Source organism: Lissotriton vulgaris, chromosome 6 (genome assembly GCF_964263255.1).
Source record: "Lissotriton vulgaris chromosome 6, aLisVul1.2, whole genome shotgun sequence".
NCBI classification, from domain to species: Eukaryota; Metazoa; Chordata; class Amphibia; order Caudata; family Salamandridae; genus Lissotriton; species Lissotriton vulgaris.
Window position 1 is genome coordinate 1,669,596,318 of NC_141694.1, and position 25,408 is coordinate 1,669,621,725.

Genomic DNA, 25,408 nt, shown 5'->3' on the forward strand with positions numbered 1-25,408 from the left:
ATACAAAAGACCTTAACAACTTTAGGCCCATATCCAGATTACCGCTACCAGCAAAAATCATTAAAAGCAACCTAAACACTCAACTTAAGGCGTTCTTGCAGGAAACACAAGCGCTAGACCCCACTCAGTATGGCTTCAGAGAGGGGCATAGCACAGAAACCGCGCTTCTCAAATCCACAGAGGAGATCAGGACGATTTTAGATCGGGGAGGAAAAGCTGCTTTGATAATGGTGGACCTCTCAGCAGCCTTTGATGCGGTCCATCATGCTTTGCTGATGGACCGTTTACATGAGATTGGAGTCCAGGTGGAAACTTCTCCACTCATTTCTCTCCAACAGAATGCAAACTGTTATTCTGGGTGAATACAAAGCTGATTCATTCTCATTATCCCGTGGAGTGCCGCAAGGGTCATCTTTAAGTCCAACCCTTTTTAACATCTACGTGTCCTCTCTGGCGCCTCTAATTGAATCCTTTGGTTTCAATTTGACCTCCTATGCGGATGACACCCAAATTGTGGTGTCTATTCAGCCGGAGGGAATTCAGGGTACGGCGACCCGGCTCCAGGACTGTATGAATGCCGTTGGGTTATGGATGAACCAAAATTTCCTAAAGCTCAACTCCGGAAAAATGGAGGTTGTGCTCTTCGTAACAACCCCAACTTCTGGTCCCAGGAATGTTTGCCGGACACCTTATGCCCCCTCCTAACTCCCAGTAGGAAAGTGAAAAACTTGGGAGCATGGATTGATAACAATCTCAGTTTCAAGGACCAGGTGAACAATGTGGCTCCAAGTACCTCATACATCCTAAGATCCTGTAGGAGAATACTACCACTCCTCCCCAAAGACTTAAAAAAAACGGGTATAACTGCGTTAACATGTCCAGGCTGGACTACTGCAACAGTCTCGATCTCAACATTCAGGAAGGCATGCTTAATAAACTGCAGGTCCTGCAGAATGCAGAAGCAAGACTCCTCACCGGTACCCCTAAATATGCCTCTATCTCGGCTGAGATAAGGAAACTTCACTGGTTACCAGTCAGGAAGCTCACTAGCATCAAAACACTATGCTTGGCCTTTAAGGCCATCCATGGTAATGGGCCAGACTACCTGCAACAACGAGTACGCTGGTACACTACGAACAGAACATTAAGATCATCTGGTGGGAAACTGGCAACGGTGCAAAAGGCAAAAAAAACAGCTGGGGAGGCAGAAGTTTTGTAACCAATGCGGCTAAGGCATGGAATGGCCTTCCAGTGGACCTTAGGAATATGACTAATCTACTGGCATTTAGAAAAGCTTTAGAAACATGGCTCTTCAACAATTAACTGCCTGAGTTAGGTTTACGATCTACAAACCTTAGCAGGATTTGATACAGCGCCAGGACACCTTCGGGTAGCAGTTGCGCTCTACAAATAGCCATAACAATAACAAATAGCCATAACAATAAGATGACATTCGAACCTTCCTGAGGTCAGAAGGAAAAGGAGTTGCATCATTACTGGCACTTACTGTATACTTCTGTGCACTTAACATTGGAACACTGATGGCAAAGACATTGATGTTGGTGGCAAGAGCATGTAGAGCACTCAAACATTCAGTTGACATTGAGGGATGCGCCATTGATGCTGTCCGCTGAATTCTTCAAATAATTTCCAACCTAATGTATTGCCCAGAAGACTGCATTTTTACAACACCATTGCATGTTCCCCTCAAAATGTTCCATAAAAATGGAGACTTGGTTCCACACGTGTACAGCCACTTAACCAACAATAGTCTAGGAACTACAACCACCTACCTGTATAAGGTCACCTAGCCTTGACAGTTCTATAACCACAAGGTGTTTTTTTTTCAGTCCTCAAAATATAAAATAATGTGTTTCTCGGCCAAAATCCTTTGGGGTGGGACAAGCTTGCCCTTTCTCATAGCCATGGCTGCACTGACAACTTACACAGACTACTTTCTACAGACCACCAGGACCCCGCGCTAAATTCAGTGAAGACATCACGGACTTCATCACTCCACACGCGCTCCCCTCCAAAGACTACATCCTTCTGGGAGACCTCAACTTTCACCTCGAAAAGATCAACGACCGCAACACCACCACCCTCTTGGACAACCTCGCCAACCTCGGACTTAAACAACTAGTCACTTCCCCCACCCACATCGCAGGTCACACACTCGACCCCATCTTCACCTCCAGCAATCATGTCTCCTTCAGCCACACTACGGATCTCCTCTGGACTGACCACAGCTGCGTTCACTTCACCTACAACAAGCCAAAACCCACTAACCACCTCCAACCAACTCTGCAAAGAAACTGGAACAAGATCACCACCGACCAGATCTCCGCATCGCTCCTTCGAAACACCCCAGCCCACTCTTCTAACCCAGACCAAGCCGCCGCCAACTTCACCCTATGGTTATCCAACACCGCCGACACCTTAGCACCACTGAAAAAACGTCAAAGCAAACCTGACAACAAGAAGGCCTCATGGTTCAACGATGATCTTAAGAAGTCCAAGAAACTCTGCCGCTCCCTTGAAAAGGCCTGGAAAAAAGACCCAACCACTAGCACCAAGGACGCCTTCAAAAACGCCACCCGCACTCACCACCAACTAATCCGAAAGGCCAAGAAAACAGCATTCAAGGATCGACTTGACAACAACGCCCACAACAGCAAGGAACTCTTCAACATCGTCAAGGAATTCTCCAACCCCTCAGCCAACTCCAACGACATCACCCCCTCTCAAGCCCTCTGCGACTCCCTAGCCTCATTCTTCCACAACAAAATTGCAGACATCCACAACAGCTTCGACAACCAACCCGAAGACCAACCCACCCAACCATTTGCTGAACACTCTCCCCCCATGAACACCCTCAACGACTGGAACCCAATCTCTACTGAGGACACAATCCGCCTGATGAATTCCATCCACTCAGGCTCCCCCACAGACCCATGTCCTCATCACATCTTCAACAAAGCAGACTCCGTCATAGCACCGCACCTACGAGACGTCATCAACTGCTCCTTCAACTCCGCCACCTTCCCGGAAAGCTGGAAACACGCTGAACTCACCGCCCTTCTGAAAAAACCCACAGCGGACCCCACCGAACTCAAAAATTACCGCCCCATTTCGCTCCTTCCATTCCCGGCCAAAGTCATCGAGAAAGCCGTCAACAACCAGCTCGCCGCTTTCCTCGAAGCCAACAAATCCCTCGACCCCTCACAAACTGGCTTCCGAGCAAAACACAGCACTGAGACCGCCCTCATCGCAGCAACAGACGACATTCAAACTCTATTGGACAATGGAGACACAGTCGCCCTCATCCTCCTCGACCTCTCGGCAGCATTCGACACAGTTTGTCACAGCACCCTGTTACAACGCCTCAATAACATCGGAATACAAGGAAAAGCACTTGAATGGATCACCTCGTTCCTCACCGGAAGAACCCAGAGAGTCCGCCTCCCACCATTCAAGTCCGAGGCCACTGAAGTCATCTGTGGCGTACCTCAAGGATCCTCACTCAGCCCCACCCTCTTCAACGTCTACATGAGCCCCCTCGCGGCCATCGCCCGCCAACACAACCTCAACATCATCTCTTACGCGGATGACACTCAACTAATCCTTTCTCTCACCAATGACCCCAGCACCGCCAAAACTAACCTACACAAAGGAATGAAAGAAGTTGCCGAATGGATGAAACAAAGCCGTCTGAAACTTAACTCAGACAAAACAGAAGTCCTCATCTTAGGTACATCCCCCTCTGCATGGGACGACTCTTGGTGGCCGGAAGCCCTTGGAAAAGCACCCATCCCGACAGACCACGCACGGAACCTAGGCGTCATCCTGGATTCTTCACTCTCAATGAACAGACAAGTCAGCGCCGTTACCTCATCCTGCTTCAACATTCTTCGCATGCTCAGAAAAACATTTCGCTGGATCCCCACCGAAACAAGGAAAACAGTCACCCATGCTCTAGTCACGAGCCGTCTGGACTACGGAAACACCCTCTACGCAGGTACGTCCGCTAAACTCCAGAAGAAACTCCAACGAATCCAAAACGCCTCAGCCAGGATCATATTAGACATCCCGCGCAACGAACACATCTCTGGTCACCTGAAAGACCTCCACTGGCTACCCGTCAATAAGAGAATCACCTTCCGACTGCTAACCCACGCACACAAATCACTCTACGACATCGGACCAGAATGCCTCAACTCACGACTATCCTTCTACACCCCCTCCCGCCAACTTCGCTCTTCCAGCCAAGCCCTCGCCACTGTACCTCGCATCAACAAGACCACCATGGGAGGCAGATCATTCTCTTACCTGGCTGCTAAAACATGGAACTCACTCCCCGCTTACCTTCGCCTCACCCAGAACCACCTAGCATTCAGAAAGCAACTTAAAACGTGGATATTCGACAAGTAATCCTCCTCCCATTTCTAAGCGCCTTGAGACCCTCTGGGTAGGTAGTGCGCTATATAAATTCTCTGACTTGACTTGACATAACAACTGGATATGTTGTTTAGGAACTACAGTAGGTTTTTGTATGAAAAGTAGAGGGCCCAATTGAGATGAACACTATATGTATTTGCTGAAATATTTTGCTGATATTTATTATTATTATTCCAAGCATTAGTAGAGAGCAAGGCTACCCGAAGGCATCCCAGCGCTTGGAGTATCGCACAGATAGCAAAGTTGGTGGCTTACGGTGCAGCATTTTGGGACAGGCAGGTTGTAAGAAGCTTTCGGAAAAGAAGATGTTGAGTCACTGATCGAAGATAAAGAGGGAGAGAGTTTCGTAGCTTAGCAGCATTGTATGAACAGGAGCGGCCTCCACATCTTTCCTTTGGATTTCTAGGAACTGAGGCCGTGAATAGGTTGGCCGAGTGCAGATGTTTACCGGGACGATGGAAAGAGATGAGAGTTATTGATCGGATCCCTTTCCTCCAAAGTGTCTTGTGAGCCGTACACAGAGATTTCAACTTTATTCTCTCGGTGATAGGTAGCCAGCATAAGGAAATCAGTGCGGGCTTGGCGGACTGCTTTTTGGGAATGCTGAGCAGCATCTGAGCTGCACAGTTCTATATCACTTGTAATTTCCTTGTGGTTGACTTAGGGGCCCCTAGGTAAAGGGAATTTCCATAATCCAGGCAGGAGATAATCAGAGCTTGGACCATAAGTCTCCACGCCATGACAGGAAGTAGAGGTAAAACTTTGCGCAGCATCCTGAGAATGCCGTAGCAAGTTGCTGTCCGCTTTATTGCTTGATGGTCAAATTTGAAGGAATTGTCCAGCCACATACCTAAGCTCTTGATCTTTGTCTTGGGGGGAGTTGCAGAACTGATGCAGTTTGGCCATGCAATCCAAACTTTACACTAGTTGTGTTGCCTAGGATCATAACCTCGGTTTTATCTCCATTGGACTTGAGACAGGAGAGTTCTATAGATTTTGCCACTTTCTGTAAACAAGGTTCAAGGCAAGAAGCGACATTCTGGGAGTGATTCAGAGAGAATACCAGTTGGGTATCATCAGGATATGTGACAGTGGTAATCCCAAATGGCCGAACAATCTCTGCGAGAGGTCTCAGATATACATCAAACAAGTGAGGCTCAATGACGAGCCCCGAGGCACTCCGCAGCTAAGCGGCAGGCTCTTGGAGAGGTATAGCAGTAATTTGCCATTCGTCAAGGTAGGAGTAGATATGGATCATTTCACTCCACAAGAAGATACTTAGAGAAGCTAGAGGAGCAGAGATGAATTCAGTGGAAAGTCTGTGTACATTTAATGAGTTCCAGCTACCATGAATCTCAGTGCTTTATGATGGAGGGGTCAAGGGTTGTGGGGCATGTGTTCAGTAACTGTGCTGTGTAAATTGGTGTGCTCTTCTTGTACCATTTATTAGAAGCGCTAAGCCCTCTAATCAATTTTAAAGTTCAGGAGTCTCTTGTTCATTCTTTGTGCTGTAATTTGCCAGTGTTTCTACAGTGTTTCTGTGACTCTGTATCTGTTTTCTTCAGCAAGATTTCTCCTATTTGTATTAATTTGCCACTAGATATTTGTGCACTAAATCAACTAATCTTTCTCTTATTCTTACCCCGTTTCTCTTTGAATTTTCCCCACTTTATATTGAGCTCACGAAACGGCATGAGTTGTCTATTACATCTGGCTATCCATCGTATCCGACCTCAAGTTATATATAGTTGGAAATAGGCCATGATTGTCCCTTTACTTAAAAAAACTCACTATGGACCCGTCATCATTGAGCAATTTTCAACCTAACTCACTGTTACTGTTAATTTAAAAAAATTAGGAGATTAATTTTCTGCTTATCTGATTTTTCATGCTACATCGTATTCTTGATCCCATTTGCTCAACTTTTTATCCCCTCACAGCAACCAGTCTGCTCTGGTTTCCTTTGTGAATGACCTCAGAATCTTAGTGGATCATTGCAGCTGTGTCTCCTTGAACCTCGGGGACCTCTCTGCAGCTTTTGACTGTGTTTCTGGCATATCTCTCCAGAGCTATCTCTCAGTCCTACTCTGTTCAAAATATATGTTCTGCGTCTTGCCAGTCTAATCTGGTCCTTCTGGTGCTCTTTAATGTCATATGCTGATGACACTCAGAACCTTTTTCGATGTCCAGTCATTTGGAGCTTGAAAGTACTTCCACAAGTGTTGCACTGCAGTGTGCCCAAGATGAGTGCCAATTCATTGAAATTAAACACAGATGGGGCATGGCTAGCGGCCGAACATGGCGGCAGCATAGAGGACTAGCTCCGGCAGGGAAGCGGCCTCTCAAACTATCCGTACTCTAATCCGTGGCTGAATCACACCTCAGACGGAGGCACCGAACGCCCGAGACCGGGCGGAACTGGCGGCGAGTACCCGGACGAAAATCGGAGGCCGGATGGGGGAGTTATCGTCGAGTGTCGAGGCGATCAGAACACAGGCCTGACTCCGGGGGACCCAGTGGCGAGTGAAGCCGACCGGAAGTGTGCCATACCCGGCGGCGACAGACCGGAAGTGGTCGGGACTGGAGAAGTACCCCGCGAAACGACCAGCGGACAGGGTCTTTGTCCTGGGAAACGACATGTGCCATAACTGAGGGCGGTGCGCTGAAGGAGGTGCGGAGAGACCGTCTGGAATACCGAGGAGATAGTGTACGGCCGGAAGAAGTGGACTGTCTGATACGACACGAACACTGTGGCGTTAACCCCTATACATACAGGGGCTCCTCCTTGGATCGGACTGTGGGCCGCGTTGCATTGGTGACCAATCCTTTTGATCCCTTCGCTCCGGAGGCCTGCGCAGTAACTACGAGAACACTATGGCAGGGAAGGGTACTAAAGGTGGCACGACTCAAACGCGTATTGAACGGTACACTAATGACAAAACCGCGTCCCCTCCGGCGGATGGACGGCACAATTCCGCGAAAACAGTGGACAATGTGGGAACTAAGAAGGCGACAATGGACGATGTCATGAGAGCACTCACGCAGGTCCAGACGACGGTGGGTTTCATCTCGGCCGAAATAACCCTCATCCGGGCGGATCTCCACAAAATGGCCGAGAAGGTAGGGTCGCTTGAACTGGTTACGAAATCGCTGGTGGAGGATGTGTCGGAACTACAGACGGCTATGGAGGCAGTAATGGCGGAGAACAAAATCCTAAAGGACAAACTGGACGACCAAGAAGGGCGCTCCAGACGAAACAATATACGCATTCTTGCCGTTCCGGAATGGGAGGGTACGAGAGCAACGGATCTTTACGTGGAGGACCTTATCAAAACGCACCTCCAACCTAAAGGGCTATCAGCCTTCTTTTCGGTCGAGAGGGCACACAGAGTCCCGGGCGGCCAGCCTAAACCAAGGGCGTCCCCCAGACCGATCCTGGCGAGACTGTTTAATTTCCGTGATCGGGATGTCATCCTTCAAGCAGCACGGGTTTCCCGGCCTGTGAAGATTCAGAACTCTACATTGGCGTTTTTCCCGGACTACACGGCGGAGGTGGCCAGACGGCGGAAAACTTTTTTGGACATTAAGAAGGAGGTCAGGAAACGAGAGATTCAATATTCCATGATCTTTCCGGCCAGGCTCCGGGTAGTGGCGGAGAACAGGACTTGTTTTTTTGATAACCCAGAAACTGCCCGAGACTGGCTGGATGGCTGGCGTCCTGCCTCTCAATCTCGCCGTCCTGGACGAACTAAAAATGGCCAACATTCGAAAGACCGTGACGACGTCCGAGATGCAGACCTAAACAGTGGCAGAAGCTCGCCGATGAGAGACAATGTTGATGCAGACCAGGAGGTGGACATATGAACACTCGGCAGGTACGAGACATTCTTGCTTAGGAACTGCCGCCGGGCCCGCCATGGACACTGGGCCGAGGGCCTCTGCAGAGGGTATGAGGGGTCGCTAATTCCGGAGTACTCCTCACCCCCAACGAGCAAGTAACTGTGTGTTTTTCCTGGGGTGGGTTTAAGCACTCTACTAAATTGGGGTGGCGGGCAGTTTTGAGTCCGTATGGCAGGGAAGCAGGGCGGGTGGGATTTTGGGGTATGGGGGGATTTCTAAGGTTTGTTAGTTTGTATTGTTTGGCTCTACTGATCATATTGACGTTCATTTTAGTCACACTGTGCCGAATTTCTTATACCGGGTGTACCGATACTGATCTGATAGCACTGAAATTGTTCCAACATGCGATTGGAGGCACATGGGCGGAGGGACCTCCATCGAACACACTCTTGCCTCACCCCATGGGTTTTCTGTCTGCGTGCACGGTCTCACAATGGCAGGACAACCACAACCCAGTAACATGACGGCCGCTCCCGAGGTGGGGCCTGTGCCGCCGCTACAGATAATGTCATGGAATGTCAGGGGTTTGGGGGACAAGGTGAAGAGAGGGCTGGTTCTCCAGAGTATCAGACGGTTAAATTGCGACCTTGTCCTGCTTCAAGAAACACATTTAGTGGGTGCAGCTAGCAGGGCCTTAGATAGACGGGGTTACCGCATGGTCACGCACTCAGATTTCACTTCAGGGTCCCGTGGGACAGGTATTTTGGTGAAAAAGACGTCACGATTCATACAACAGTCTACTAAAACGGATAATCATGGCCGCTTTGCCGCGGTTTGTGGGCAGTGGGAAGGCGTGCCCAATAATGTGGTGTCTGTGTATATCCCGCCAGCACTACATTCATTGGCGCTTCCGGACCTGGGAAAATTCCTTCTAGAACTCCCGGACGGGGACCTACTGGTGGGCGGAGACTTTAATGCACTGGCCCATAGTGAACAGGATAGGTTCCCAAATCGCACAATCTCCACAGGCCCAACAAGATTCAGTGAATTTCTGGAGGCACAGGGACTGGTTGATATATGGCGGCAGCTACACCCCGAAGATCGGCAATACTCTTATTACTCAGCCACACATGACTGCCTATCCCGTATTGATTATTTCCTTACACTGGGGGGTGGCCGACTCACAATCAATGACGTGCAGATCAGGCCCCGGGGTATATCAGATCATTCCCTTTTGACCATCACTATGTCCTGCACAGCAACAGCGCGTAAGAAAATTTATCCCATCTACCCTGGTTATCTCAAGATTCCTCCGGTCCGCAAAGCCTTAAAGAAAACCACTAAACACTACTTTCATGAGAATACCGGCTCGGTGTCTTCCCCGACGACGCTGTGGGAAGCATACAAAACGGTATTGCGAGGGCAGGAGATTGTGTCGATCACAAACCATAAATGCACACAGAAACAGGAACTACTAGCACTAGAACTGAAGCTGGAACAGGCGAATGCGGCCCATATGGCACTTCCATCGGAAGACACGCGCCACTCACTCCACCTCTGCCAACAGCAGCATGACGACCTTCTCAGACGAAGGACGTTAGAGAATATAGAGGCGACTGCGCATAGGGTCTATGATATAGGCGATAAAGCCAACAAATTGCTGGCCTGGCTGGACAGGAAAAAAGATGGCAGTAGGCACATTCTACAATTACAGGAGCCGGAGGGGACTTATCATACGCGCCCCTCTGAAGTCGTCGACATCTTAGCAAACCACTTTCAGGCAGTATACACCCCGAGGGAGGTGGTCACGGCTGAGGCGGCAGTGTTGGCGCTCCAAGAGGTAGAGGTTGAGACGCTATCACCGGAGGCAGTGTCTGAATTGGAAGAAGACCTCACGGTGGAGGAGCTCCGTTTGGCAATAGGTGCGCTGCATACGGGTAAGGCACTGGGCCCTAACGGGATACCGATTGAGTGGTTTCAAGCAATGTCGGATACCCTGAGCTCACCGCTGTTAGCCATGTTCGAGGAATGTCGAGAAACTGGGGCTCTGCCCTTGGACCAGCGATTGGCGACTATAGTGACCATTCCGAAGCCGGGCAAACCGCCCGCAGATTGTGCGTCGTATCGCCCAATCTCGCTTCTCAACGCAGAGGCGAAGATTCTGGCGAAATTGATTGCAAATAGACTGACCCCGCACCTACAACACTTGATCCACCCGGATGAGTCCGGCTTCATGCCACATAGAAGCACGGCGTTAAACCTCCGGCGTGTGCATGGAGCATTGGCTCGCGCGCATTTGCTGAAGGAGCCGGCGGCCATTTTGTCACTGGATGCCAGAATGGCTTTCGATATGGTAGAGTGGCAATATTTATTCGCAGTCCTGGCTCGGATGGGCTTTGGTCCAAAATTTCTATCCTGGGTTAAACTCCTGTACACGGACCCGGTTGAACATGTGGCGGCCAATGGCCACATCTCTCGAGCGATCCCTCTAGCACGGGGGACACGTCAGGGTTGTCTCTTATCCCCTCTACTATTTGCACTGGTATTAGAACCGCTCACTTCTGTTATTAGACCACGCCATTGCTGAAAGGAATAACGTGGGGTGACGCCTGGGAAGATAGAGTATCTTTATATGCTGACGATATGCTGGTTTATCTATCTGACCCTGAGGCGAGTGTCCCGGTATTGTTAGCACTTTGTGATAAGCATGGCTTGACCTCCGGGTATACGATCAATTGGACAAAATCAGTCCTTTACGTACTGAAAGGACCTGTACCGATCCTTCCCGGACAGTGCCCGTTGGTAGTGACCAATACCTCCTTTAAATATCTGGGCATACACGTCACCGGTGACCCGGGCGTATTTTACGATCAGAACCTGGCACCCCCACTCCTTCGCCTGAAGGCGGATGTCCGTCACTGGAAAGCCTTGCCTCTCACGCTGCTGGGGCGTGCCGCATTATTTAAGATGATGGCACTCCCACGCCTCCTATATGTATTGGGAAATACCCCAGATGTGATCTCGCCCTCTTATTTCCAAAAAGTGACTGCAGTAGTGACCAATCTGCTATGGGGAGGCCAGCCACCAAGGATAGCCCACGTTAAACTTAATCGCGGGTGGTACGATGGGGGAATAGCATTACCAAACATGCAACTTTATTATTGGGCATCACAGCTCAAAGTAATTAATCAGTGGATCCACGCCCCACACGACGACCCGGCATATCTGGCAGATAGGGCACAACTGGGAACACATAGTCTGTTGGCCCCACTATACAATCCAAGTCTCCTCAAGAGACTACTTGGCCCAACCAAACACACAGTAACACAGTAACATTGTGGTACAAGGCGCTCACACGGTTAAAATGGAAGGGGGTCATTACTAAGCTGACTTCACTATGAGAAATTAGGCTGTCTTAGATCCAGTAAGGGTTTTACCCAATGCGATAATATTGGAATCTCGACGGTGGGGGACCTCTGGACCTCTGCAGGGGTACTCCCTTTCTCGCAACTGTAGTAACAATACGCACTAGGCCCCACTGAAACTTACAGATACATCCAGATAAGACACGCACTGCTGGCAGTACTTGAACCGGGTCCCCTGTCCCAGAATCCTCACCCTTAGAAGACCGGCTTCTCACAGACTTCATGCGAACACGTGCCACCTCGCTTACATACCGTAAGTTACTACACAACCTCCCAGACCCCTTACAACGTTTGAGAGAGAAGTGGGAAACTGAATTAGGAGCTATGGACGAGACAGATTGGAATGCCGCACTAGCGTCACCAAGGGAGGCGGGGGTCTCGGCCTGGTTTAGGCTCATACAACTGAAAGTACTACATAGAGTGTACTATACTAGAACCGCTCTTTATAAAATGCACAGGGCTGAAACCCCATACTGTCTTAGGGGGTGTGGGGAGGAAGGAACACTACTACATACATTGTGGGACTGCCCGGCCATAAGGAGTTACTGGCAACAAGTCATGCGGACCATTTCCCAGACCCTTGACACTTCCCTAACACCAGAACCACGCATGTGCCTGTTGAATATTTGGGAAGGGACTGATTTGAATCTCAGGCAACAGCAATGGGTCACTATTGGGACAATGGTAGCCAAACGCGACATGGCACAGAGGTGGGGGGTGCCAGAAATACCTACTCTAGCATTGTTGTGCAGGACGATGGACAAACTGATGTTAACTGAACGCACAGTGTACAAACTGAGAGCTAACCCCAAAAAATGGAACAAGGTGTGGGAGGCATGGAATAAGTACAGGGGAGATATATGTGAACCACTGCCGGAGGACGAGGACGACAGCTCGGAAGATGAGGAGGAGATGGATGAATGAGTCGGGAGGGAGAACACGGGGATGGATGGAGGGGTAGTACTTACCTGACAGGGATTCCAATTTGTTCGGTGCTCGGAGAGGTAAGGGTACCAACCTGGGGACCTGTAATCGGCAATTACCACTGAACTTGTCTGCTACATTGTGACTATACATCAAAGATGAGTCAACAATTTTTTGTTCTGTTAATTTATTACAAAAATAACATAAAAGTAAGATTTTACATATTCAGTCATTATATCCTTGCTGCATTTCGCATCATGTCAAGTATTTGCTGCCGGACCGGAAGGTTGTCAGCTGAATAGCTGTGTAACAGTACGAACCGTCGATTTATTAAGTAACATTTACAAGTGGCAAGATGTACTGCTGATGTATTGATGGCAATTTTCAATAAAAATCTTACACCCAAAAAAAAAAAAAAAAAATTAAACACAGATAAGACCAAGGTCATCTTAGTAGATAAACAATTCAATCTGATGGCTTCAGACCAGAGTCCTGTTCCAATGGTGAGGAATCTTGCTATTCCCATTGGCCAGTAAGTCTCTCTTACTTTTCAGCTAGGCAGAATCCCTTCTGCCTGCTTATGTATGCACCTGCTAAGAAAGGTCCTTCCTTTTCTCCCTCTGTCTGCAATCAATCAGTCATTGAGTTGGTAATCCTTCAGCATTGTGAAAGAACTCTCCTCCCCAGCTCCAGCACGAATTACATCCCGCCATCGCAAGAACTCTGCGACTCCCTGGCCACCTCCTTCCACTGCAAGATCGCAGACATCCACAACAGCTTCGGCACCCAGACACCGACTACAGATGCCGAAACCCCCAACTCAACACCCACCAAACACACAGACCTTCTGCTCTCTTGGAACAACGTCAACGATGAAGACCCCATCAAAATCATGAACACCATCCACTCTGGCTCTCCTTCCGACCCCTGCCCCCACCACATCTTCAACAAAGCAAGCTCCATCATCTCACCACAGCTCCTTCGTGACTGCCACCTTTCCGGAGAGCTGGAAACATGCCGAGATCAACGCCCTTCGCAAGAAACCCAAGGCGGACCCAAAGGACCTCAAGAACTTTCGACCCATCTCCCTGCTCCCGGCAAAAGTAATTGAGAAGACCGCCAACAGACAACTGACATCCTGGACTTCTCCCAATCCGGCTTTCACAGCAATCACAGCACCGAAACCGCCCTCATCACCGCCGCCTATGACATCAGGACCCTGCTTGACAATGGCGAAACCGCAGCCCTCATCCTCCTGGACCTCTCGGCCGCCTTCGACACTGTTCTGCCACCACACCCTACGCACACGCCTCCACGATGCAGGGTTCTGTGACAAAACCCTTAACTGGATCACCTCCTTCCTCACCGGCAGAACCCAGAGAGTCCGTCTCCCCCCACTCAGATCCAAAGCCACCACAATCACCTGCGGCGTACTCCTAAGGATCATCCCTCAGCCCGACCCTTTTCAACATCTACATGGCCAACATCGTCCGAGCGCACCACCTCAACATCATCTTGTACGCTGACGACACCCAGCTGATCCTCTCCCTCACCTAGGACACGGCCACCGCCAAATCCAACTTCCATGAGGGAATGAAGGCCGTCGCAGAGTGGATGAGGACAAGCCGCCTGAAACTAAACTCTGACAAGACGGAGGTCCTCATCCTCGGCTCCACCCCCTCCACATGGGACGACTCCTGGTGGCCGGCAACGTTGAGAGCTACCCCGACACCCACGTTGGGAGCTGCCCCGACACCCACTAACCACGCACGCATCCTGGGTTTCATCGTTGACTCAACCCTCTCCATGACCCAGCAAATCAATGCTGTCTCCTCCTCCTGCTTCAACACCCTCCGCATGTTCCGCAAGATCTACAGATGGATCACCAAACCAGAAGGACGGGCACCCAAGCCCTTGTCAGCAGCAGGCTCGACTACGGCAACGCCCTCTACACGGTAAACACGGCCAAACTTCAGAAAAGACTCTAACGCATACAAAACGCCAACGCACACCTCATCCTCGGAATCCCTCGCCACAGCCACATCACCACCCACCTTAAAGACCTGCACTGGCTCCAGGTCAACTAGAGTATCACCTTCAAGCTCCTCACCCACGCCCACAAAGCACTCCACAACACAGGACCAGCATACCTCAACAATCAACTCACCTTCCACACCCCGAACCGCAAGCTTTGCTCCGCTGACCTCGCCCTCGCCACCATCCCATGCATCCGCCTAACGACCACCGGCGGCAGATCATGCCTCCACCGCCAAGACATGGAACACCCTCCCCATCCACCTCCGACAGAATTCAGGACCTGCTGACCTTCAGGAGACTTCTCAAACCTGACTGTTTGATCAGTAGCTGCTTCACCCCCAACTTCTAGCGCCTTTTGACCCTTACGGGTGAGTAGCGCGCTCTATAAATGTTCTGATTGATTGATTGATCCTTTCCCTCCTGGACTGTGGCAGTTAACTTCACCACAGATTACCTAATTACCTTTTGGACTATCGTCAACACAATTAGAATACTGCTGCATGACTTAATGTTGTCTTTCTTTGCTTCATAAACATTTCTCCTTTTATTATTTCACTTTATGAGGTATTTCTAAACGCTTAGTTTCTTCCAGTCTCTCTGTATGATACGTTGCGACTTTCATTCTTTTGGGGCTTTATACTTGCCATCTTGTTTCACGCTCAGTAGACTGTTGCCCGGCTCTTGGTCCTCCCACACATCTGGCTTAAAAGGATCAGAAGTTGTTCCTTTTCACACTTGGCTGCTCAACAATGGAATGATTGTTCGAGGCATGTGGGCTGCTAAATTCATATCTTAGCATTAGATCGCCGCCTAGTGTTGGGTCCGGATGATCGCACATTGTTGTCCTGGAAGAGTCTTCGAAGTATCCTGAGATAGGTGGCTCCTCCCCTGGACTACAGTGCGCATGGGCATCGGCTCCATCCCCAGATTGTTTTTTTCCGCCATTGGGTTCGGATGCGGTCTCGACGTCTCTCTGTCGGAACCGAGAAAACATAACTTTAAACGGCCAAAAGGCCTTGCATTCTTTACGTCGGTATTGTTTGCGTGCGGTCTCGAGTTCTTCCGTCTCTCGGAGCCGGAATCAGCGGAGTATTTGCACTCTTCGGACATCGAGGCCTTATCATCGCGACTCGACAGCGACTTTCCAGCATGGAGCGGAGTCCGTTTTAACTCTGTCCGCTCTGTGGGTCCAAATACCCACATATAGACGTACACCCGGTCTGTAACAAATGCCTTTCACCAGACCATAACGAAAACAACTGCATGGCCTGTGCGAGTTTCAGGTCAAAGAAGACACTCACGATTCGGCGCGCGGTGCGCCTTGTGGCTAAACAAGCGGCCCCGGATCCAGAAAACATCTTCGACGACCGAGAAGAGGAGGACCAGAGCCATCATCTTCAAATCTCCCCGCCCGAGACGGAGGTCGAGGCAGATCCGGAAGACGACGACGGAGTCGTGGATCAGGGCCTTGAATACGTCGACGAGGTAGGGGACGTCGAAGAGGTTTATGGGGCCGCGGAAGATAGCTCAGGGGACGAGCTATGCCCCGAAGTTTATGGACATAAAGAGCGGGTCACGGGATCGCCTGTCGGCCTTACCCAAGACCCCGTAGCGCAAGCCACGGCCCCGCCTTCAGGCCCGGCCACGGACATACTTGCTGCGCATAGGGTATCGAAACCGAAACTGAAACCTACGGTATCGACTACACCTAAAATGGCCGAGCCAAAACCGAAACCGAAACTTAAAGACTCGAGCGTCCCTAAGATGGCGGCCGTACCAGCGAAAACGACTAAGTCCGCTGCTTCATCGACTCCGTCGACCTCCGGTCCACAGAAGTCGAAGAAATCTGTCGATTCCACAGTGTCGAAATCGGCGCCAGAGGAGGGATCCTCTAAGAAGGGTGGCACGCACAGGTCAAGCGCTGCGACGCCGGCTAAGCCCGCCAAAGCCAGCGACACGGCTCCAGCTCCGACTGGGACTTCGGTTGTCGGACGCGTGGTGGAAGCAGTGCCGTCAAAGTCACACGGATCGAAGGCTGGCGCATCTGCGCATCGGTCCAAGGACTCTGGGTCGGCGGACGCGGCATCATCGTCCAAAACTCAGAAGGGCCAACACGACGTCGGATCCGAAGGCAAGGCCTCCTCGTCGGTGCCAAAGGCCACTGTCAGTGACGCGTCCCCCATCGCTTCTTCAATACAAAGAATTAGGGAGATGGCCTCTGCTTCGCCGGCGCCATCGCCGCAGAAGGCGATAGACATTCCGGTCAAGCCTGCGAGTAAACTCCTCTTCCTCCTGCCGCCAAAAGAGGCGCCGAAGGCCTTTTCAACAAAATCGACGCCAAAGAAGTCGGATTCTTCGACGGCAGGGGCACTTTCAGGTCGAGGACTCAACTCAGAAGAGGATTCTGAGTGCTTTATCGATGCAGACACTGGCAAATTGACCCTTTACAAGAGGAGGATCACTTCACAGCCGGTGGACTATGTCATACCCCTAAAGAAGAAAAAGTTTCCCCAAGACGCCTCAGGCCTCATGGAACCTATCCAGCCTCCTGGATGATGAAGATGGCCAGTACACTTTCCCAGTCAATGAACCACATTCACAGCCGGATTCATATGATGACATTGGGGACCAAGACACCCAAAATGTGGGGCAGGACCCACAGCCTTTCAGTACACGTGCATCCCCAACAGAGGATTCTGCAGGTTTCCATGCACTCATTGAGAGGGCAGCTGCTAATCATGATGTGGACATGCATGCTGACCCAGTTGAAGAAGACTTTCTATTCGACACTTTTTCAGTTTCAGACAGAACTGTAAAGACACTGCCTATGCTCAAAGGAGTCCTCAAGCATGCTGCGGACATCTTTAAAGAGCCTACCAGGGCGAGGGTGGTCAATCCACGTATTGAAAAGAAATACAGACCAGCACCTGCAGATCCTGCATACATTCGGGGACAGTTGCCGCTTGACTCCCTGGTGGTCGCAAATGCCCGAAAAAGGGCCAACTCCCAGACAACGGGTGAAGCTCCTCCCCCGGATAAGGAGTCCAAAGTGCTAGAGGCAGGAGGCAAACGTGTAGCTGCGCAGGCTGCCAATTTCTGGCGTATTGCAAATACACAGGCACTATTGGCACGTTATGATAGGTCGCATTACGACACCCTAGAGCAAATTGTGCAACACCTGCCTCCGCAGTTTCAAGAGGGCACCAAAATGATTATACAGGATGGGCAACTGATCTCCAACGCTGCCATAAAGTGTGCACTTGATGCCGCGGACACAGCCGCTAGGACCATTAACACTAGCGTCATGCTGAGACGACAGGCGTGGCTCCGCATATCGGGGTTTAAACCTGACATTCAAACAACCATACTTAATCAACCAGTCAATCCTGATAGACTGTTTGGTCCAGATGTTGACACCACCCTAGAAAAAATTAAAAAAGACACCGAAACTGCTAAGTCTATGGGGGCCCTACAATCACAACAGTTTCGTGGCAATAATTTTCGTCGCTCAGGTGCCCGTGGAGTCACCAGAGGACAGATGGGTCAGCAATCACAATTCTCTAGAGGTGGAGCACAATCCTCGTACCCCAAACAGAACAAGGGGGGCTACAGGGGAAACAGCACCAGAGGACGCGGCAGAGGAAACAACAACTCACGCTCCTCTACCCCAAGCAAACAGTGACTCTCGGTCACTGCCCCCCGACCACTTAACACCTGTCGGGGGGAGACTACAGCAGTTCCTGCCCGTCTGGATCAACATCACCACAGACAGGTGGGTGCGACAACTTATCCAGTACGGTTATTGTCTAGAGTTAAAATCCACTCCACCCAACATTCCACCAAGGCAAAGACCTATGTCCGCAGAGCACTTGCACTTATTGCAGCAGGAAGTGGTGGTGATGCTGCAAAAAGGAGCAATCGAGCTCGTGCCAGTGGGGGAGGAAGGCACGGGGGTATATTCCCTGTACTTCCTTATTCCAAAGAAGGACGGATCTCTCAGACCAATTCTGGATCTCCGTCCCCTCAATCTGTATATACTGTCAGAACATTTCCATATGCTTACACTGCAACAGATTCTTCCCTTGTTAAACCAAGGAGACTTCTTAGCAACCTTAGACCTCAAGGATGCTTATTTCCACATTCCACTACACCCGTCCCACAGAAAATACCTCAGGTTCACTATCCAAGGCAAGCATTATCAGTTCAAGGTCCTACCCTTCGGAGTCACCACAGCCCCAAGGGTGTTTACCAAGTGTCTGGCGACAGTAGCAGCGCACCTCAGACGGCAGAACATCCATGTCTACCCCTACCTGGACGACTGGCTCGTTCAAGCCAAGTCGGAACAACAGTGCGCCGCGGACATGTCAACTACCATTCACCTCCTTCACGACCTGGGTTTCTCGTTGAATTACCCAAAGTCGCATCTTCAGCCGGCACATGTCCGGCAGTTTCTGGGTGCGACGATCAACACCCTGACGGCCAAAGCTCAACCAAACCAAGTCAGGATAGACAGCATGCAGTCTCTAATCCAAAAGTTCAGACCAAAACACTCACTTCCAGCGAGAGTGTTCATGCAGTTGATAGGCATGATGGCCTCCTGCATCTTCATAGTCCCTCACGCACGGCTGCATATGCGCCAGCTCCAGGAGTGCTTAGCAAATCAGTGGACACAGGCTCAGGGACAATTAACAGACCTAGTGTTGGTTACCAGTCGGGCATACGACTCTCTGCATTGGTGGACTCCACACAACCTTTGCAAGGGCCGACTGTTCCAGGAGCCAGTGCCACAGGTTATCCTGACAACGGACGCATCTCTACAGGGATGGGGAGCTCATCTGCTCACTTACACGGTGCAGGGACTATGGTCGACGCAGCAACAGAAGATGCACATCAACTATCTAGAACTGATGGCGATCTTCATGGCGCTCAAGTCCTTCATTGTACATCTGTGCAACAAAGTCGTGTTAGTCCGGACGGACAACATGACCGCGATGTACTACATCCAAAAGCAGGGGGGCACCCACTCACCGCAGCTGTCTCATCTGGCTCAGAGCATATGGAAGTGGGCCATTCAGAGGAACATCTTCCTCATGGCAGAACACCTCCCAGGGAAGGACAATCAGATGGCGGATCTGCTCAGCAGATACAGCCATCAAATGCACGAGTGGGAGATACATCCATCAGTACTCCAGCCGTACTTCCAAAAGTGGGGTCGTCCAGAGATAGACCTGTTCGCCACAAGGGAGAACGCAAAATGCCAAAGCTTCGCCGCCAGGTTCCCACACCCGCAATCACAGGGCAATGCGATATGGATGAACTGGTCAGGCAAATTTGCGTACGCTTTTCCGCCGACACCTCTGATACCACTGGTGGCGAGAAAAATAAGGCAACACTCGATGACACTCATCCTAGTTGCTCCAACGTAGGCGCGCCAGGCCTGGTACACCACGTTCCTCGAATTCTCTGTGGTACCGCATCAAAGACTGCGCCTCACGCCCAGGCTTTTGACGCAGAACCATGGAGAAATTCAGCATCCAGATCCGCAACAGCTCAACCTAGCGATCTGGCTCCTGAAGTCTTAGAGTTTGGATACCTCAACCTACCTCCTGAATGCATGAACATCATCAAGGAGGCGAGGAAACCAACAACCAGAGCATGCTATGCCGCAAAATGGAAGCGTTTTGTCATTTACTGTGCAGCCAATGACATAAACCCGCTAGATGCATCTATCCCTAACATCATTTGCTATCTGTTACATCTTTACAAGTGCAAGCTAGCGTTCACTTCTATTCGGATACATCTATCCGCCATCGCAGCTTACCTTCAAAACAGGCAGCATCTCTCTGTCTTCAGGGTGCCTGCCATTAAAGCTTTCCTTGAAGGTCTGAAACGAGTCATTCCCCCAAGAACACGGCCAGCTCCGGTGTGGAACCTCAATGTGGTCCTCACCAGACTGATGGGACCACCATTTGAGCCACTGCACTCGTGTGAACTACAGTTCCTAACGTGGAAAGTAGCTTTCCTAATTGCTATTACGTCACTAAGGCGTGTTAGTGAGCTACAGGCGCTCACAATCCAAGAGCCATTCATTCAGATTCATCCGAATAGGGTAGTGCTACGTACTAACCCCAAATTCCTTCCGAAGGTGGTGTCACAATTTCATCTCAACCAAACTATCGACTTGCCGGCATTCTTCCAAAACCCACAAACAGTGGCGGAAAGAATGCTCCATACGTTAGACGTAAGGAGGGCGTTGATGTACTACATAGACAGGACACAACACTTTAGGAAAACAAAACAACTTTTTGTTGCCTTCTCACCACAACACAAAGGCAACCCGATTTCCAAAGCAGGAATAGCCAGATGGATTGTTAAGTGCATTCAAATCTGTTATCAAAAGGCCAAGCGCACTTTAACAGTACCCCCAAGGGCGCACTCCACACGCAAATTGGGGGCATCCATGGCTTTCCTAGGGAACATTCCTTTAGAGGACATTTGCAGAGCAGCCACGTGGGTTACACCACATACCTTTACAAAACACTACTGTGTTGATGTGCATTCCAAGCAGCAAGCGGCTGTAGGACAGGCTGTTCTCAAGACACTTTTTCAGGTTTCTGCAGCTGGCACGGGCAACCGCCGCTGATGGAGGGACTGCTATATATTCTATGCTAAGATATGAATTTAGCAGCCCACATGCCTCGAACTGAATATGCTACTTACCAGTATGCATCTGTTCTTGGCATGTAGGGCTGCTAACATTCATATCGCCCACCCTCCTCCCCGGTGCCTGTCGCAGCTGCAGATATACTATTGTATTCAATCATTAGCATGGACATCCTTTACACTTTTCACTCCATCTTCTGCCACAATGGCGAAAAACAATCTGGGGATGGAGCCGATGCCCATGCGCACTGTAGTCCAGGGGAGGAGCCACCTATCTCAGGATACTTCGAAGACTCTTCCAGGACAACAATGTGCGATCATCCGGACCCAACACTAGGCGGCGATCTAATGCTAAGATATGAATGTTAGCAGCCCTACATGCCAAGAACAGATGCATACTGGTAAGTAGCATATTCATTCTACAGCACCTTAGCCTTATTTGACAACCATTTGATTTCGGCAAATCACTAAAAGCTTGCTTATTTTTTAGTACATTTTTCTGTCCTTCCCTTCTGTCCCCAGCTTTCATCTCTTATTTTTGTCTACTAATATTCATACTAGGATACCTTTATGGGTAAAATGCGCAGCACACTATAGATATTTTAGTTTTAATATTGGTACTAACAAATCCCTGGTTAGAGAGACTGCAGCATCTGTGCTAGCATACCATCTCAAAATTGTTTAAAAGGCGGATATTTGTGGAATTAAAATTATTAAGGAAATATTAATTGTATATAAAATGTCTTTTGTAAAGTCCTTTGATAAATGTGCTATATAAAGGACAAAGAATTATCTGCTTAAAAAATTTCAACATGAAAATGTTTCTTCAATAAGTTTGCTTTGTAATGTATTCGTCCAACATCTGCGGCAGTGATACATTTTATACTTTTACGTTTTGTGTTTTTCAGATTCTTCCAAAGTTAAATCGAAAAAGAAGAAAAAAGAAAAGCATAACAAAAAGGTAAGATGAAAAAAAATCTATACATCTGTGTGCGTGTGTGTGTATGTGTGTGTGTGTGTGTGTATGTATATATATATATATATATGTATGTGTATATATATATATATTCACTGAAAAAACCTTAGATTTCAGGGGCGTTATATTTTGCTGGGCATTTCACTCATACAAAACCATTGAAATTCCCCCGTTATAGTTAGTTCAGCCAACCATAACTCACGCGCCCGCAATTCACTGCTGATGACGTCACATATTACATCACTCATGACATGGTCAGTGACATCACTCATGACATCTCAAATGACATCACTGATGACATCTTCACTTGAATGTGTTTTTTTCTGAAAATTAAATCTGTTTTTTATATGTAAATCTCAAGATCGATGGTAGAATAAATGGGTATATAAGTGCCTAAATGGATTTTTTTTATTGTAAAATTGATTGTATAACGGACTGATTAAGTGTATCTTAGTGAATACATGGGTTAGTGAGTAATGTTTAAATATGTAAATATCTGTATCAGTCTCTCACTTTCTGTATAAGTGGCTGCATGGGTTGGTGAGTAGCTACATCAGTGTCTATATGGGTTATTACTTGGTTTTTCGTGTATCAGTATGAGTGTCTGTATGGTTCAGTGGAGGGTATTACTTAGTGCATAGATGCATGAATGAGTGAGTCACTGTATGTGTTGAAGACAGTATATGTGCAGGACTGTATGGGTGAATGAGTGTGTGTATGGGTGTGTTAGCGAGTGAATCACTGTCTCAATAGTGTCTTTATAAGTAACTGCATATATTCTATACTCGTATGTGTGAGTATTGGTGTATATATGTGAGTATATGTGAGAATAAGAGTTTGGAAGAGTTCCTGTATGAATAAGTATGTGTTTCTATAAGTGATTGTTTAAAAGAGTAAGTATGTGTAAGTTTCTGTAGAAGTAAGTGTGGTGGTGTGTGTATAACTATATGCAAGTAAATGGATGTTTGATTCTTTATTAGCATGAGTGACTATGTGTGTGAGTAACTATGGATGAGTGGCGGTGTGTAATAGGATGTATAGGTGTAGGAGTACATATGAGTGAGTACATGTATGAGTGACTGTATAGGACTGTTGGTGAATGAGTGGGTGTGTATGTAGATCTTGGAATTACTGAATAGGTTGTTGTAACTGGTATTGGTATGTCCATTGTTTTGAAAAAGTGAGTTTCTATTTTTGAATGTGTGTAATATAGGTTATATTAGGGTGAGAAGAGGTCTGCCACTCTATCACAAGGATGATGTAATCAGTGATGTCATTTGAGATGTCATCAGTGATGTCATGAGTGATATCACTGACCATGTCATCAGTTATGTAATATGTGACGTCATCAGCAGTGCATGGCGGGCGCGCGAGTTATAGTTTGCTGAATTAACTATAAATTTAAATGGTTTTGTACGAGTGAAATGTCCAGCTAACTATAACGCCCCTGAAACCTTTGGTTTTTTCAGTGAATTTCTACGGTTTTTTAAATGCTAATTTCTCCCTACAGCGTGCCTGAAACCTATGGTTTTTTCAGTGAATTTCAAAGGTTTTTTTAAATGCTAATTTCTAACTTTAACGTGACTGAAACCTATGGTTTTTTTAAGTGAATTTCAAAGGTTTTTTAAATGCTAGTTTCTAACTATGCCTACAGAGGTAGGACATGTGAAGAAAGAAGAAAAAACGCACAGAAAGAAAAAAAAGAAATGCAGAAAGAAGCAACAGAAGTCCTCAAAGAAGAAGAAAAGTGCAGGAAGAAGGAAAACGTGCAGAAAGAACAAACCGAGGAGCAGAAAGAAGCCTTGTTGCAAAATTATCCTGTACCCTCAACTTTTTCAGATGGGTACTGGTGGTAACTGACTCCGACTAACCTGTCCTAGTGCCAGTGCTATGCTAAAAGACACTTAGAATACAGTGAAAACACCTACATACACTAGGGAACACTATGCGTTACGGTACCCCTGATATTACCATGGCCTCCTCTGTAAGACCCTAGTACATAATAGGGCAGGGGGATTAAAACTACCTCTTAATACGCACCACAGGGCGTGTTTGCACACTGATGAAGGGAGGGGGGGAGTGAGGTGACATGTGTGCAAACACGCCCTGTGGCCGTTTTAATTTGTAGGATAAAGTCCTATTGAATCCTGAGAGTCCCTAGGGTCAAACTCGTCCACTAGGTACCTCCAGTAAGCTCCGATGCAGAGAGGTGTAAAAAGGGGCACGGTCTGGACCACCTCTCTGCAACGCAGCGCAGTGGCGCTTACTGGAAGCACCTGGTGGGTTAGTTAGCCCCCAGGGGCCCTCAGGATTGAAGGGGAATTATTTCCCCAACCTAAAACACACCACAGGGTGTGTTTGCACACGTCACCTCAGGCCCCGTCCCCTCACCACTGTGTAAACGCGCCCTGTGGCCGTTTTAAGTTGGGAAATTAAGTCCCCTTGAATCCTGAGGGTCCCTAGGGTCAAACTATCCCACTAGGTACCTCCAGTAAGCACCACAGGGCTGCGTTGTGTAGAGGTGTAAAAAGGTGCGTGGCCTCTAAACACCTCTCTGCAATGCTGCTAACTGGCGCATACTGGTGGTACCTGGTGGGCTTTTTGGCCCTCAGGGACCCTCAGTATTGAAGGTGAATTAATTCCCCAACTTAGAACTCGCCAGGGGGTGCGTTTGCACAATGGTTAAGGAAGAGGGCGGGGCCTGAGATGACATGTCTGCAAACACACCCTGTGGCGCGTTTTAAGTTGGGGAATTAATTCCTATTCAATCCTGAGGGTCCCTGGGGTCAACTAGCCCACCAGGTACCTCGAGTATGCGTCAGAGAGCTGCGTTGCAGAGAGGTGTTCAGAGGCCACGCCCCTTTTTATAACACTCTCCAACGCAGCTCCGTGGCGCTTACTGGAGGTACCTGGTGGACTACTTGGCCCCCAGGGACACTCGGGATTGAAGAGGAATTATTTCCCCAACTTAAAACATGCCACAGGGCGTGTTTTCACACATGTCACCTCAAGCCCTGCCCCCTCCCTTCACCACTGTGCAAACGCACCCCGTTTTAAGTTGGGGGATTAACTCCCCTTGAATCCT

General features: G+C 48.9%; 1 protein-coding gene across 2 annotated transcripts in view; it reads left to right on the forward strand.

Moving 5' to 3' along the window:
- Positions 1–25,408, forward strand: part of LOC147709286 (uncharacterized) — a 173,999-nt gene that overhangs the window by 110,851 nt on the left and 37,740 nt on the right. For both annotated transcript variants that reach the window (XM_086927842.1, XM_086927841.1), the window contains one exon: positions 22,256–22,308. In XM_086927842.1, the coding sequence (XP_086783968.1) occupies positions 22,256–22,308 (53 nt within the window). The remainder of the gene's footprint in view (positions 1–22,255; positions 22,309–25,408) is intronic.